This window comes from Vipera ursinii (assembly GCF_947247035.1).
Source record: "Vipera ursinii genome assembly, chromosome: 4".
Classification (NCBI taxonomy): domain Eukaryota; kingdom Metazoa; phylum Chordata; class Lepidosauria; order Squamata; family Viperidae; genus Vipera; species Vipera ursinii.
The window spans coordinates 6,993,816-7,007,825 of NC_139514.1; the positions used below are offsets into that span (position 1 = coordinate 6,993,816).

The following is a 14,010-nucleotide window of genomic DNA, read 5'->3' on the forward strand; positions in this document are numbered from 1 at the left end:
ATCGATTTATTTTTTTTAACCGGTCTACTATAGAGAGCGTCCTCTCGTATGGTATTGTGGTTTGGTATGCTGGCCTGACAGCCGCGGATAGGAAAGTATTACAGAGGGCGGTGAGGACAGCACAAGACATTGTGGGCTGTCCCGTGACACCACTGGATGACCTCGCCAGGGCCCGCTGCCTTGGAACAGTGAGGAAAATTCTCAGGGACGACGACTCACACCCTGGTCGGTACCTCTTTACTCTCCTACCATCGGGCAGGAGATACAGGAGTATAGCCAGCCCTACCAACAGGCTGAAGAACAGCTTCTATCCATGAGCTGTCAGGCTCCTAAACAGGAAATAACTATGTATGACTGACTTGCGAGGCCGGTGTGTTGTGCAATTAGCTCACATGGTGTAACAAGATGGTGGGTTTATTGTCACTGTGAGCTGGAGAGGGGGGGGCACGAAGGAAGGCTCGGCCAATCTCACTGTACACATGGTAGTACTTTGACAATAAAGGTTCATTCATTCATTTTGCATAGGTTTTTATACCCTGTCCCCGTCCATCACGCCACATCCTTCCAAAGTGACCCCAGTTAATAGGCCCACCCAGTCACATGCTTTCAGACAGGCTAGCAATCATTACAATTACCAATCCCTCCAATTATTAGATCAAAGAGCCCCCTTTTGTTCCTATCTTATCTTCACTCCCTTTTCTATGGCATGATTTGTAACATCCTGCTAACTAAGGGTGTAGCTTTTATCTACAAGGTGAACTGTTACCCAAACTGGATCATTGCAATTATAAAAGATGTATCTCTTCCCTTGTTTATTTATAAGAGTGCTTGCTTTTCATCTAAGAAGCTATGTGTGTATCAGAGTTCATGCTTCGGTTAAACATGGCTGCACTTTGGTTCATAGTTATACTTAAAAATACTAATTCTAGACAGTTTTTTAAAAATATAAAGAATAAACCTTATATAAATTGATAATATGTTATTTATACGCTATATGCTATTCTACAATAGTGTACACTAGTCTAAAAGTATATTTTGAGTCCTTATATATATAGTTTCTTTCTATTCCACCTTTCCTAAAAAATACTTTAGCTAAGTGCCTCTATATGCCTATTTCTTTAACAGAAATGGAAAATTACAACATGTACATTTCTTGTGTACCTCACAGAGCTTATGTTGTGAAGTTGAGAAAACTGTTAGGGCAGTCTTGCACAACAACAGCACTGGGGGGGGGAAAGTGGCATGACTATTTTTCACACTAACAACCTTTGCAACAATCCCCAGGGTCACCTGATCAAAGTTGAGGCGCTTGGCAATTGACTCATATTTATGACGGTTGCAGTGGTCCTGGGGAGTGTGTGTGTGCGTGTGTGTGTGTGTGTGTGTGTGTGTGTGATGTGATCCCCTTTTGCGACCTTCCGACAGGCAAAGTCAATGGGGAATCCAGATTCGCTTAACAACCATCTCACTAACTTAACAACTGCAGTGTTTCACTTAAGAACTGTGAATAGAAAGGTCATAAAATGGGGCAAAACTCACTTAGCGACAGAAAGTTTGGGCTCGTTTGTGCCTGGACTCCTTGTACATTCATTGGCTTATCGTATATTCAGAATGTGTTGCTTTAGATCAGGCATGTCAAACTCGCACGTCGCGTGACGTTGCACGACATATCGTGACTTTTTCCCCAGTGTGCCGGCAATGGGGTGGGCACGGTTTCGGCGTGACGCATCTGGCCTGCGGGTCAGCAGTTTGACATGTCTGCTTCAGATTAAGTAAGTTGTAACAAAGAGATACTGGAGAAAAATACATACTTGGCTAGAAAAAATGTTGGGAAAGCATGTAGATTTTAAACCCGAACTTTTTAAAAACTAGGTTATAATGCCAGAAAAGACTGATAAACAAAGTATATCCTTGATTTTACATGTGATAACAGTGGCAAGAATCATATTCGCACAATATTGGAAAAAGGAAGAAATACCAACCAGAGGAAGAAATAATTTTAAAAAAATACTAGAATGTGCGGAAATGGACAGTTTTACTATGAGGTTGAAAGAAAAAGAAGAAAGAGAATACTTTCAAACTTGGGAGTTATTTTTATCAATGGCTGGAGAAAAGAATAAAGGATTAGGAATTAAATTTGTACTGGTGAATGATAAACTCAGATGACACGTTTGTTCAATAAATACTACTGAATTTTACAGAAAAAATAATAATAAAAACTTTACAAAAAAAGTAAGTTGTAAGTCAAGGACCACATGCTAAGCTGATATATTTACTTTGGGTGATATCTGGAATAATTCTTTTTTTTTATTAAAGAGTTTTACAAAAACAAAATTTTACAATATATCCCCAAATCCCTCCCACCCCAAACCCACCCACTTCCCCCCCCCCACTTCCCAGAGCTAAATACAGGATTATAGTTACAATAATCATATTCTAAATAAAAATTATACATAATATACAATTAACCAAATTCATAATGCGCTTTAACTCTCTTTTAACATAACTACCAACAACGTACCAATAACAATATCTCACTAAAATCTACTCATAAGCTAAATGGTACTTTTTAGTCCCATATTTGTTTTGAATATAATTTATCCATCTCCTCCAAACTGAAATATATCTTTCCTGTGAATGATCCTTCAGATAAGCAGAAATCTTAGACATTTCTGCAAGATTCGAAACTTTAAACACCCATTCTTCTACAGTGGGCAAACTATCCTTCTTCCAATATTGTCCCACCAATTATTGTCCCATAATTCTTTTAAGGGTTGCCCAATTAATTCACAATTTCCCATCTGAAGATAGCGGATGGGATCATTGCATACACCCGAAATGGTGATTTTTGGAAAAAAAAAGTCCTTTTTTCCAAAAAAAGAAGCCAACTGGAGAACGATTCAGTTTTCGTCCCAGAAGGTGCTTCAGTTCTGACTCAGCTACAGTTAGTCCTCGACTTACGACCGCAACCGAGCCCAAAATTTCTGTTGCTAAGCAAGACATTTCTTAAGTGAATTTTTGCCCCGTTTCGTGACTTTTCTTGCCACAGCCGTTAAATGAATCCCTGCAGTGGTTAAGTTAGTAACACGGCTGTTAAGCGAATCTGGCTTCCCCATTGATTTGGCTAAACAGAAGTTCGCAAAAGGGGATCACCTGACCTCCGGGGACACTGCAACCGTCGTAAATATGAGTCAGTTGCAAAGTGTCTGAATTTTGATCACGGGACCCTGGGGATGCTGCAACGGTCGTGCGAAAAACGGTCCTAAGTCACTTTTTTTAAGTGCCGAACCATCACTAAATGAACTCTTGTAAGTGGAGGACTGCCGGTGTGTTTCGATGTGTGAATTTTAAAAGGTTTCCACCCCACCCCGAGTTGGGCAGAGATTTTATTCGAAAGACGCATTTCAAATCACCGCAAGCTACTGCCCACCTCTTAAGACTAAGCATTTACTCCCTAAAAGAAGGCATTGTGCAGAGAAAAGATTAAGCAGAGACATTCAGCTATTTTAACAGATTTCCTTAAGCCTTCAATCCACGCCCCCTCCACATTCAGTCAGATAATCACATTACTTTTGTCATTAAAAGGTCCCCTTCCTCTTTATGGCAGAGGCCTAGACCCCTTACACCACCCAATGGGGGTTTCACAGATTAGGAACATAAGGCAAACGGAAGGAATTGGGTGCCCCAAACGCCCCTTTTGAAGTCCTTCGCCCTTTATAAACTCTGAAGTTAGGGCTCTTTTTTAAAAAAAAAAAAAGTTTTCTTTCCCCTTCAAGTGAAAATTGGGAGACCAATCTAGAATAACTCCCGTTACGGTGTGAAAAATCGGAAAAACTTTTAATAATAATAAAAAATACAACAGAAGTCAGGACGTTTTCTTAAATACAATACTGCCCCCTTAAGTTAAAGCTATAAATAGAATTTCACGTTGCGTATCTTCAGGAAGAAGGCACAACTTTTTGGTATGTAGGTAGTTCTCAATTTATGACAGCTAATTTAGTGACCGTTTGAAGGGACAACAGGAGCGGAAAAAAAGTGACTTATCCCTGTTTTTCACATTTAATGACTGTTGTGGCATCCCTGTGGCCATGTGATCAAAACTCAGATGCTTGGCAACTGACTTGTATTTATGACAGTTGCAGTGTCCAGGGGTCACGTGATCCCATTTTGCGACCTTCTGACAAGCAAATTCAATGGGGGAAGCCAGTTTCACTGACCAAACGTGTTACTAACTTACCAGCTCCAGTGATTCCCTTAACAACTGAGGGAAGAAAAGTCATAGAATGGGGCAAAACCAATGTTTCACTTAACGACGTGGCAAAAAAAGGTCATAAAATCAGCTCTGACTCAATTCATGACCTCACGGTTGAGAGACTGAGGTTCTGGTCCCACCTGTGGTCGTAAGGCAAGGATTCCTTGCGAGTTAAGACCATTGTGTGGGATGAAAAAACATAGGGGACAGCTTTCGACTGCCATTCAGCTGTATCTGGGGTCCGGGGGTGGGGGTCCAAAATGTCAAGAAGAGACCGTACATCAGTGAAAGCCCCTCACCCTTTTTCAAGTGCTTTTCAGGCACTTGAAAAATGTTTCCGTATCTCTTCTTTCAATCTCCGATCATCATCTTTTTTCATTCCAGGTTGCCCAGTTCTCTTCACAAGATACTGTATATCGTTTCCAGGCTCCTGAGTTTCTCTGCCTGGTTTGTTTAATTAAGAAGACTGCCAAATAGATACACTGGTTTTCTACTTTTATTAACAACAGCATTTTTTTATATCTCTGGATCACAATGTCATTTTTTCATTGTACAAATCACAGTTCATCTTCTCAAGAAAAATAACTAAACAAAATAAAGATATCTACCCATCCACCCATCTACCCATCTACCCATTCATTCATCCATCCATCCACCCATCCATCCATCTACCCATCCATCCACCCATCCATCCATCCATCCATCTACCCATCTACCCATTCATTCATCCATCCATCCATCCATCTACCCATCCATCCATCTACCCATCCATCCATCTACCCATTCATTCATCCATCCATCCACCTATCTATCTACCCATCCATCCATCTACCCATCCATCCACCCATGTACCCATCCATCCATCTACCCATTCATTCATTCATCCATCCACCTATCTACCCATCCATCCATCTACCCACCCACCCACCCATCCATCTACCCATCCATCCATCCATCCATCCATCCATCTACCTATCTATCTACCCATTCATCCATCCACCCACCCACCCATCCATCCATCGTTCCATGCAATAACCTTGGATCTGTACAGCCTTATAGAAAAAGTGTGCATATCCTCCAAAATGTGGAGGACACAAATTTGTGCCACCAGTGATACCAATCACTCCTGGATTTGTTCTTGACTCAAGATTTAAATAAAACGTAAACGTAAACGTAATTTCAAACCTTTGGCCAAAATTTTAAGCAGCTAAAATTTGCAACCAATACAGCTCTCTCAAAAACCAACTATGGTTTATTGGCGATTGAACAGAAAGTTTGTCTCGGGATCATGTGATCCCCTTTTGTGACCATCTGACAAGCAAAGTCAATGAGGAAGCCAGGTTCACTTAACAACCGGGTTACTAAGTTAGCAATTGCAGAGATTTCACTTAACAACTGTGGCAAGAAAGGTTGTAAAACAGGGCAAAGTTCATGTAACAAATATTTCGCTCAACAGTAGAAATGTTGGGCTCAAATATGGCCATGCGTTGAGGACTATCTGTAGTAATTTCAACCATCACTGGTGTTAAAGCTGGTCAGAACCAAAATGTCTGACTTGCAGGGGATGATCTGCACCAGGGATCCTCAAACTTGGCAACTTTAAGACTTGTGGACTTCAACTCCCAGAATTCCTCAGCCCTGGCTGGCTGAGGAAATCTGGGAGTTGAAGTCCACAAGTCTTAAAGTTGCCAAGTTTGAAGACCCCCTGATCTACACACTCCCTATCTTCTGGCTGAGCAACTACTAGCGTGGTAGCTCAGCCCAAGTGGCCACAGGCCCGTCTTCTTGTGCACCATCCTGGTAACCAAACAACACACAAAAACAAAAGTCTTCTGCTCCAATAGTGCTTCCTGTTGACTGGATTTCAAAGTAAACAGCCCAGATCAAGAGCAGGATATGTACAAGTAGAACGCCTTCCAGCCAGTGGCAAGGGGCAAAGTAATCATTGTCTCAAGTATTTTGAGGATAAATGTTCCTTCACAAATTTGTCTATCCTTTCTTTAAAGTCAGGAGGCTATCAGCTTTCCCACGAGCTCCTTAAATTAAGACAATATGGAGTCCAGCTCCCCGTACGGAGACAGCTAAGCAAGTGGGGCAGGTAAAAGGCAAAGGGGCTTGGGGAATAGAAGCGTTCTCCTTTCCCAGTTGTGGGTCCTACACAGTGGTGGGATTCAGCCGGTTTGCATCAGTTCGGCAGCTAATTTTTTGTGGCCCAGGCCCAGAATGGACTTCCGGAAACGGCATCCATGCAGAGAACCGGTGGTTCACATATTTGAATCCCAACTCTGGTCCTACAGCTGAAGGAAGACCAGGAAGAAATCCTCTCGGCTTCCTGTAGTGAGATACCTGGATGGGATGCCACCAAGCGAAGCTGAGCCGTGGAGGACCCAGCTCGTCTCAAATAAGACACTGGATTAAAAATTGGGAGAAGGTAGAGAATGCCCAGGAAGCGAGATGAAGAAGCGACAATCCAGAAAGGAGATGGTAACCAGAAGAAAGCTCTTGCTACAAAAACAACAACAACAACAACAAAAACCCAAACCCAACTATAATCCGGTTACTTTGGGCACTTTTTAACCCCCTTTTTCTTCTGTAACCACAACTTCATGTAGTGGACTTCCAAGAGGCGAGCCTGCAGGACGGAGATGGGATCCGAAGGGTTGTTGGCACGCAGATCCAGATGGTGAGCTCCCTCCGGGATCACGATTGCAACGAGAGTGTCGGTGATATTCTTCGTCACGCCACCCCCGAACCAAGGATCAAGTCCTCCGTTGCTGGCAGAGAATGGAGAAGACAGGCGTCAACGGCCCGCTTGAACGTTAAAAGGGGAATTGCAGGGAAACAATAGCAGCACGACAATACCATCCCAGGTCAGAGGGCAGCTTTCAGGTCAAGCATCTCGAATGATGACATCGACGCTCAAGAATCCGAAGACAGCTCCTTCTGTGGCCATCCCAGAACCCGATTTATTTTTCTCAGATCCCATCTTTTTGTTATTTTTATACCTTACTCAAGTGGGCGAGCGTGCTTAATCCTCTTCCCTTCTCCTCTTTTCCCCACAACAGCCATCCTGTGAGGTGGGCCAGGCTGGGACAGAGTGACTAAAGTCACCGGGCGGGTTTTCATGCCTAAGGCAGAACTAGAACTTAGTGTCTTCTGGTGATTGGCCTAAAGTCAACCAGCCGGCCTCCACGCCTAAGGCAGGAGTAGGAGTCACCGTCTCCTGTCAATTGGCCCAATGTCACCCAGCTGGCCTTCACGTCTAAGGCAGGACTAGAACTCACAATCTCCTGGTTTCTGGCCTGGTGCCTTCATCACTAGACCAAACTGGCTCTTTAACTCTTCCCCTCTTCCTATTTTCCCCAAAACATCCAGCCTGTGAAGTGAGCTGAAGTAGGACTAGCCCAAAATCTGGCTTTCACGCCTAAGGGGGGACTAGAACTCACACTCTCCTGGTTTCTGGCCTGGTGCCTTCATCACTAGACCAAACTGGCTCTTTAACTCTCCCCTCTTCCTATTTTCCCTACAACCAGCCTGCAAAGTGGGCTGAAAGAGTAGGACTAGCCCAAAGTCATCCATCTGGCTTTCATGCCTAAGGCAGGACTAGAACTCACACTCTCCTGGTTTCTCGGCCAGCACCTTAACGGCTACACCAAACTGTTGCATTATTACTGTATTATATTGTACTTTTGCACGTGTTCATCCGAACAGCTTCTGTAGGAACCAGCTGGGTAGGAAAGTGAGGCCTCAATATGACAAAAGGCTAAACTAGGTCGGATGTTTAAACAGGCGATGGAATGCTTCTATTTGGAGGGTTAAGTGAAGAAAAAAGGTCAAGACAGTTGTTTTTTTGGAGAGGCGCATCTAGCATCTCTTTCAGCCTTGTAATAAAAGAAAAATCTAGTCACTTTTTCATAACTTGCACCCATCGCCTTTGCAACTGAGTCCCTCCGTCTTGCTGTTAGTCGTCTTCGTTTTCTTCTTCCTTTCACCTTTCCCAACACTGTGGACTTCTCAACAGAGCTAGCTTTTTCCATAATGGGTCTACCCATATATTTATTTACTTATTTTAATCCCATTTATATCCCGCCCTTCTCTGAAGACTCAGGGCGGCTTACAATCTAAGCACAAATCAAACGTGCTTAGCAATATAGTATAGTATATAGTATAGGTAGTCCTCAACATACAACCACAATGGGGACCAGAATTTCCATTGCTAAGCAAGTTGGTTGTTAAGTGAGTAACGTCCAATTTTATGGCCTTTTTTTGTGTGTGTGCCATGATTGTTAAGTGAATCACTGCAGTTGTGCAGTGACTCACACAAATCTGAACGGCTGGGAAGGTTGCAAATGGCGATCACCACGTGATCCCAGGATGCTGCGGGCGTTGGTTGTAAGTCACTTTGTTCAGTGCCACCGCTAGGTTCGAAAAGTCGCTAAGGGAATGGCTGTATGTCGAGGACTATCACTAGTAATTTGAGCTTGGTCATTGGTGTGGGAAAACACATCCCCTTGCACCATGTCTAACATGCCTGGTGGCCCAGTGGTTAGAAAGCAGTATTGCTGCCAAACTCTGCCCATACAGTAGTTCAATCCTGATGGGACTGAAGGTTGACTCGGCCTTCCATCCTTCTGAGGTTGGTAAAATGAGGACCTGGATCCAGTATTTGAGGGGCTGCCACAAAGAAGAGGGCGTCAAACTATTCTCCAAAGCACCAGAGGGCAGGACAAGAAAGAATGGTTGGAAACTGACCAAAGAGAGAAGCAACCTGGAATTAAGGAGAAACTTCCTAGCAGTGAGGACAATTAGCCAGTGGAACAGCTTGCCACCAGAAATCGTGGGCACTCCACCACAGTCACTTGTGTGAAATGGTATAGGTTCTCCTGCTTGAACAGGGGGCTGGACTAGAAGACCTCCATGGTCCCTTCCAGCTCTAGTCTATTCTATTGTTGGGTGCAATATGCAAATAATGCTTATACATTGTAAACTGCCCAGGGAGTACTGTAAAGCACTGTGGGACAGTATGGTATATAGGTCTAAGTGGAACCGTGGTGGTGTAGTGGTTAGAATGCAATATTGCAGGCTGACTCTACCAACTGCCAGGAGTTCGATCCTGACCAGCTGAAGGTTGACTCGGCGTCCCATCCTTCCAAGATGGGTAAAATGAGGTCCCAGATTGTTGGGGGCAACTATGCTGACTCTGTAAAATTACTTAGAGAGGGCTGTAAAGCACTGTGAAGCGGTACATAAGTCTAAGGGCTATGTACAGCAGAAACTCACCTGAAAATGATGTTACTATGAGCAGTTATGTTTTTCCCACCATAAATAGTGGGAATCCAACAAGGGCGGGGTCGTACCCCCCAGGTTTTGAAACAATCTTCTGAGTAAGCATGGAAGTCCCATTTCTGTGGCTCAAACATATCATTGATACCATCTGAACACATGGGCATCACCATCTCAGTGCAGGCCTTGGAGATGAGAAAGAGAGGAAAACAGTAGAGATTAATTGTTGAAAGTTTTGGAAAAACTGATAACACCCAGGGGGAGGGCCTTTTCTGTGGGTGCGCCTGCCCTCTGGAACCAGCTGCCCGTGGAGCTCAGGACTACCCCTGACCTGCGTTCATTCCACCGAGACCTGAAGACTTGGCTCTTTGAGCTCTCTGACCCAGGCTGAGAATTTTAACTGGGTTTTATTTTCAGGGATAATTTAATCTTTTATTTGTCTTTTAACTTTGTATTTTGTATTGGTATGATTTTAAAATGCCCTGTAAACCGCCCTGAGTCCTTCGGGAAAGGGCGGTATATAAATCTAATAAATCTAATAAAATCTAAAATCTAAAAAATTCAGAGAAGAGCAACCAAGATGATCAAAGGTCTAGAGACTAAAACATACGAAGAACGGCTGCAGGACTTGGGTTTGGCTAATCTAAAGAAAAGAAGGACTAGGGGTGACATGATAGCAGTATTCCAGTATTTGAGGGGCTGCCACAAAGAGGAGGGGGGGGTCACGTTATTCACCAAAGCACCAGAGGGAAGGATGAGAAACAATGGTTGGAAACTGATCAAAGAGAGAAGCAACCTGGCATTACGGAGAAACTTCCTGACTGTGAGGACAATTAACCAGTGGAACAGCTTGCCTCCAGAAATCGTGGGCGCTCCATCACTGGAAATTTTCAAGAAGAGACTGGACAATCACCTGTCTGAGATGGTATAGGTTCCCCTGCTTAATGGGGGGGCTGGACTAGAAGACCTCCAAGGTCCCTTCCAGTTCCATTCTATATATAATTTCATAAGATCCTGGCTTGGACCTATGTCAGAAAGACAGAAGTCCATATGCAAATCCCTAAAATGTGCTTAAGATTTATTTATTATTTATTAAATTTCGATGCCGCCAGAACGGGACTAATACAGCACCTATGGGTGGCTTACAATATCATAAGTTAATAAAAGGTTAAAATCGGCTAAAAAAATTAGAATAAAAAGTTACAAATTAAAAAGGCAAAGCAACGAGCAGCCTATGAGAAGCCTCTGTACCCCATCAGCCACCCCCACAATATAGAAGGCCTCTGTTAAGACCCCAAGCCAAGTGGCAGGGCCAGGTTTTTAAGTAATAATAACAATAATAATAAAGTTGGAAGAGACATTGGAGGTCATCTAGTCCAACCCCCTGCTGAGGCAGGAAACCCTATACCATTTCAGACAAATGGCTGTCCAGTCTCTTCTTAAAAACTTCCACTGTTGGTGCATTCACCGCTTCTGGAGGCAGGTTGTTCCACTGGTTAACTGTTATGTCAGGAAATTTCTCCTTAGTTCTAGGTTGCTTCTCTCCATTGCCATTCACCCTCCCCCCACAAAATCGCCATGATTACGGGGTACACGCCCACCTGGTAAGACCAGCCCTGAAGGCCCAGACTTTTAGTAGCGGTCTGAGTAAAGTTCAGGCAGGATGTCTTCCCTGTGTAGTTGTAGTAGATGTTGACAGCCTGGAAGATATTCTGGAGCAACAATCGGTCTGGCAGTTTAGGATTTTTCAGATATTTGCAGATAACCTGGAGGAAAAACAAGCAATAGAACAGGGTTGAGTGTCCCCAAAATAGCAGAGGGGTTACACAGTCCAATTCTGAACAGGGAAGCTTATTCTTAACACATCTGCAAAGCACATGTAGTCCTCAATTTACAACCACAATTGTGCCCAACATTCCTGTTGCTAAGCGAGACGTTTGTTTAAGTGAGTTTTGCCCCGTTCTACGACCTTCCTTGCCACAGTATTAATGCCACTTTACAACGCCTTGGTCAGGCCACACTTGGAATACTGCATCCAGTTTGGGCCAAAAAAGACGTTGAGACTCTAGAAAGAGGGCAGAGAAGAGCAACAAAGATGATCAAGGGACTGGAGGATAAAACGTATGAAGAACGGTTGCTGGAATTGGGCATGTCTAGTTTAATGAAGAGAAGGACGAGGGGGGACATGATAGCAGCATTCCAGTATCTCAGGGGTTGCCCCAAAGAAGAGGGAGTCAAGCTATTCTCCAAAGCGCCCGAAGGCAGGACAAGAAGCAACGGATGGAAACTAACCAAAGAGAGAAGCAACCTAGAACTAAGGAGAAACTTCCTGACTGTTAGAACAATTAACCTGTGGAACAACCTGCCTCCAGAAGCTGTGAATGCTCCAACACTGGAAGTTTTTAAAAGAGACTGGACAGCCATTTGCCTGAAATGGTATAGGGTTTCCTGCCTGAGCAGGGGGTTGGACTAGATGACCTCCAAGGTCCTTCCAACTTTTATTGTTGTTGTTGTTGTTGTTACAGTTAAGTGAATTGCTGCAGTTGTTAAATTAGGAACGTGGGTTGTTAAGTGAATCTGGCTTTTTGCCTTGTCAGATCACAAAAGGGGTTCCCATGACCCTGACACACGCAACAGTCATAAATGTGAGTCAGTTCCCAAGCCTCTGGATTTTGATCACATGACCACGGGGATGCTGCAATGGTCGTTAAGTGTGAAAAGCGGCCGCTTTTTTCAGTGCTGTTGTGACTTCAGTCACTAAATGAAGTGCTGTAAGTCAGGGACGGAATCCTGTAAAGCAGGCATGTCAAACTCGCGACGTCACATGACGTCGCGCGGCGTATCGGAACTTTTTCCCATTGCCAAAAATGGGATGGTCGTGGTTTCTCCGTGACGGTTCGGCCCGCGGGCCAGCAGTTTGACACCCCTGCTGTAAAGGATTCAGGCTACAGAGACATACGAAAAGTCCTTGTTTTACAACCATTCGTCTAGCGGTCATTCAAAGTTACAAGATTCACTTAACAACTGTGTTACTAACTTCACAACTGCAGTGATTCCGTTAACAATCGGGGCAAGAAACATTGCAAAACTCATTTAACCAATGTCTTCTTTAACTTTGTAGCTTCTACATGGGAAGCTGGGATTTTAGTTCCCAGTGTTTCTGGACAGTGTGGGCATCCTAAATAATCAATAATTATTTATCAATCAATCAACGGGACGATCCAACTCCCAGTTACAGCGGCAATGGGGGAACCGTTGGAAGTCTTGGGACATCAGATTTAGGAAGATCATCCTGCAGAAAACTAACTGGTCACTAAGAGTTGACACGAAGTTAATGGCACATAATCAATCAATCAACCAACAAAGTTAATCAAGCGGGCAGGCTTTGCATAAAATACTACAAGTAGTCCTCAACTTACAACCAATTGTTTAGTGACGACTCGAAGTTACAACGGCACTGAAAACAGTGACATACAGTCGTGTTTCATACTTGCGACTGTTGCACTATCTCCATGTCACGCAATCAACAGGGCAACTGGCTCGCATTTATGACGGCGGCAGCGTCCCGGGGTCATGTGATCCCCTTTTGCAACCTTTCCAACAAGCAAACGCCAAAGCTGGATTCACCTAACGGCCATGTTACTAACCGAACAACCGCAGCGATTCATTGAACAACGGTGGCAAGAAAGGTCGTCAAGTGGGGGCAAAATCTCACTTAAGCAAACGTCTCATTCAGCGACAGACAGGTTGGGCTCAATTGCGGTCGTGAAGTCGAGGATCGCCTGCCTTCCTTCCCATTCTGCAGGTAACTCAGTTTGGACAGGTATCCCAGTGAGGGGAGGGAAGGGCGAATGGAGTCGCTTTAAATCACCTTTCAGGTTTGATTAAATTCAAACAGAAGGACATTTCAAAAGTCAAATTGCCGCAAGAGGGTTAGTGAGCGAGGTGGGGTTGGGGTGGGGAAAGGTCAATCACTTAATAAGATGACTTCTAGCTTTTCCTAGTTTTCGGAGTCCTTTCCCAGCGTGAAGAGCCAGCATTTCCCAAAGCTTTTCTGCTCCTGCAGATGGGCCCTAAGAAGTTTAAAAAGAGTTGCTTTAAGAGGCTGCAACTTTTACCGAGAGCTGTGGGGAGGGGGTGGGAACTAGGGACTAGAGAGCTTCCCATTTCCCCAAGGGGGACTATTCCCTCCCCTCCCTCCCACCACCACCCCCAGCCCCATGGCCGGAGAGGATTAAACCGATGTATTCAGCCAACCGAATGAATCCACCCTTCTAGTTTCTCAATAGCTCTGCGGCTCAAGTCTCAGAATAATCACATTTAGTTTGGTCGCCCGAAAACCCTTCGGTTTCTAAAGAAAGAAAAGAGAGGTGGCCGGAACAAGCTTACGCCACCCAAGGAACCTGCATACATTAAGCTTAAAACAGGATTTGAGAAACGAGAAGAATCCTCTTCTTGATTTTAGACCCCAATGG

The 14,010-nt window shown here is 44.1% G+C and overlaps 1 protein-coding gene across 1 annotated transcript in view; it reads right to left on the minus strand.

Annotated features, from left to right (window-relative positions):
• Window positions 1-5,947: 5,947 nt before the first annotated feature.
• Window positions 5,948-14,010, minus strand: part of PRCP (prolylcarboxypeptidase) — a gene marked incomplete at its 5' end in the record, with an annotated part of 43,120 nt that continues 35,057 nt past the window's right edge. The window contains 3 exons of the mRNA XM_083362140.1: window positions 5,948-7,026; window positions 9,533-9,720; window positions 11,137-11,301. Of these exons, the coding sequence (XP_083218266.1) occupies window positions 6,810-7,026; window positions 9,533-9,720; window positions 11,137-11,301 (570 nt within the window). The 3' untranslated portion in view covers window positions 5,948-6,809. The remainder of the gene's footprint in view (window positions 7,027-9,532; window positions 9,721-11,136; window positions 11,302-14,010) is intronic.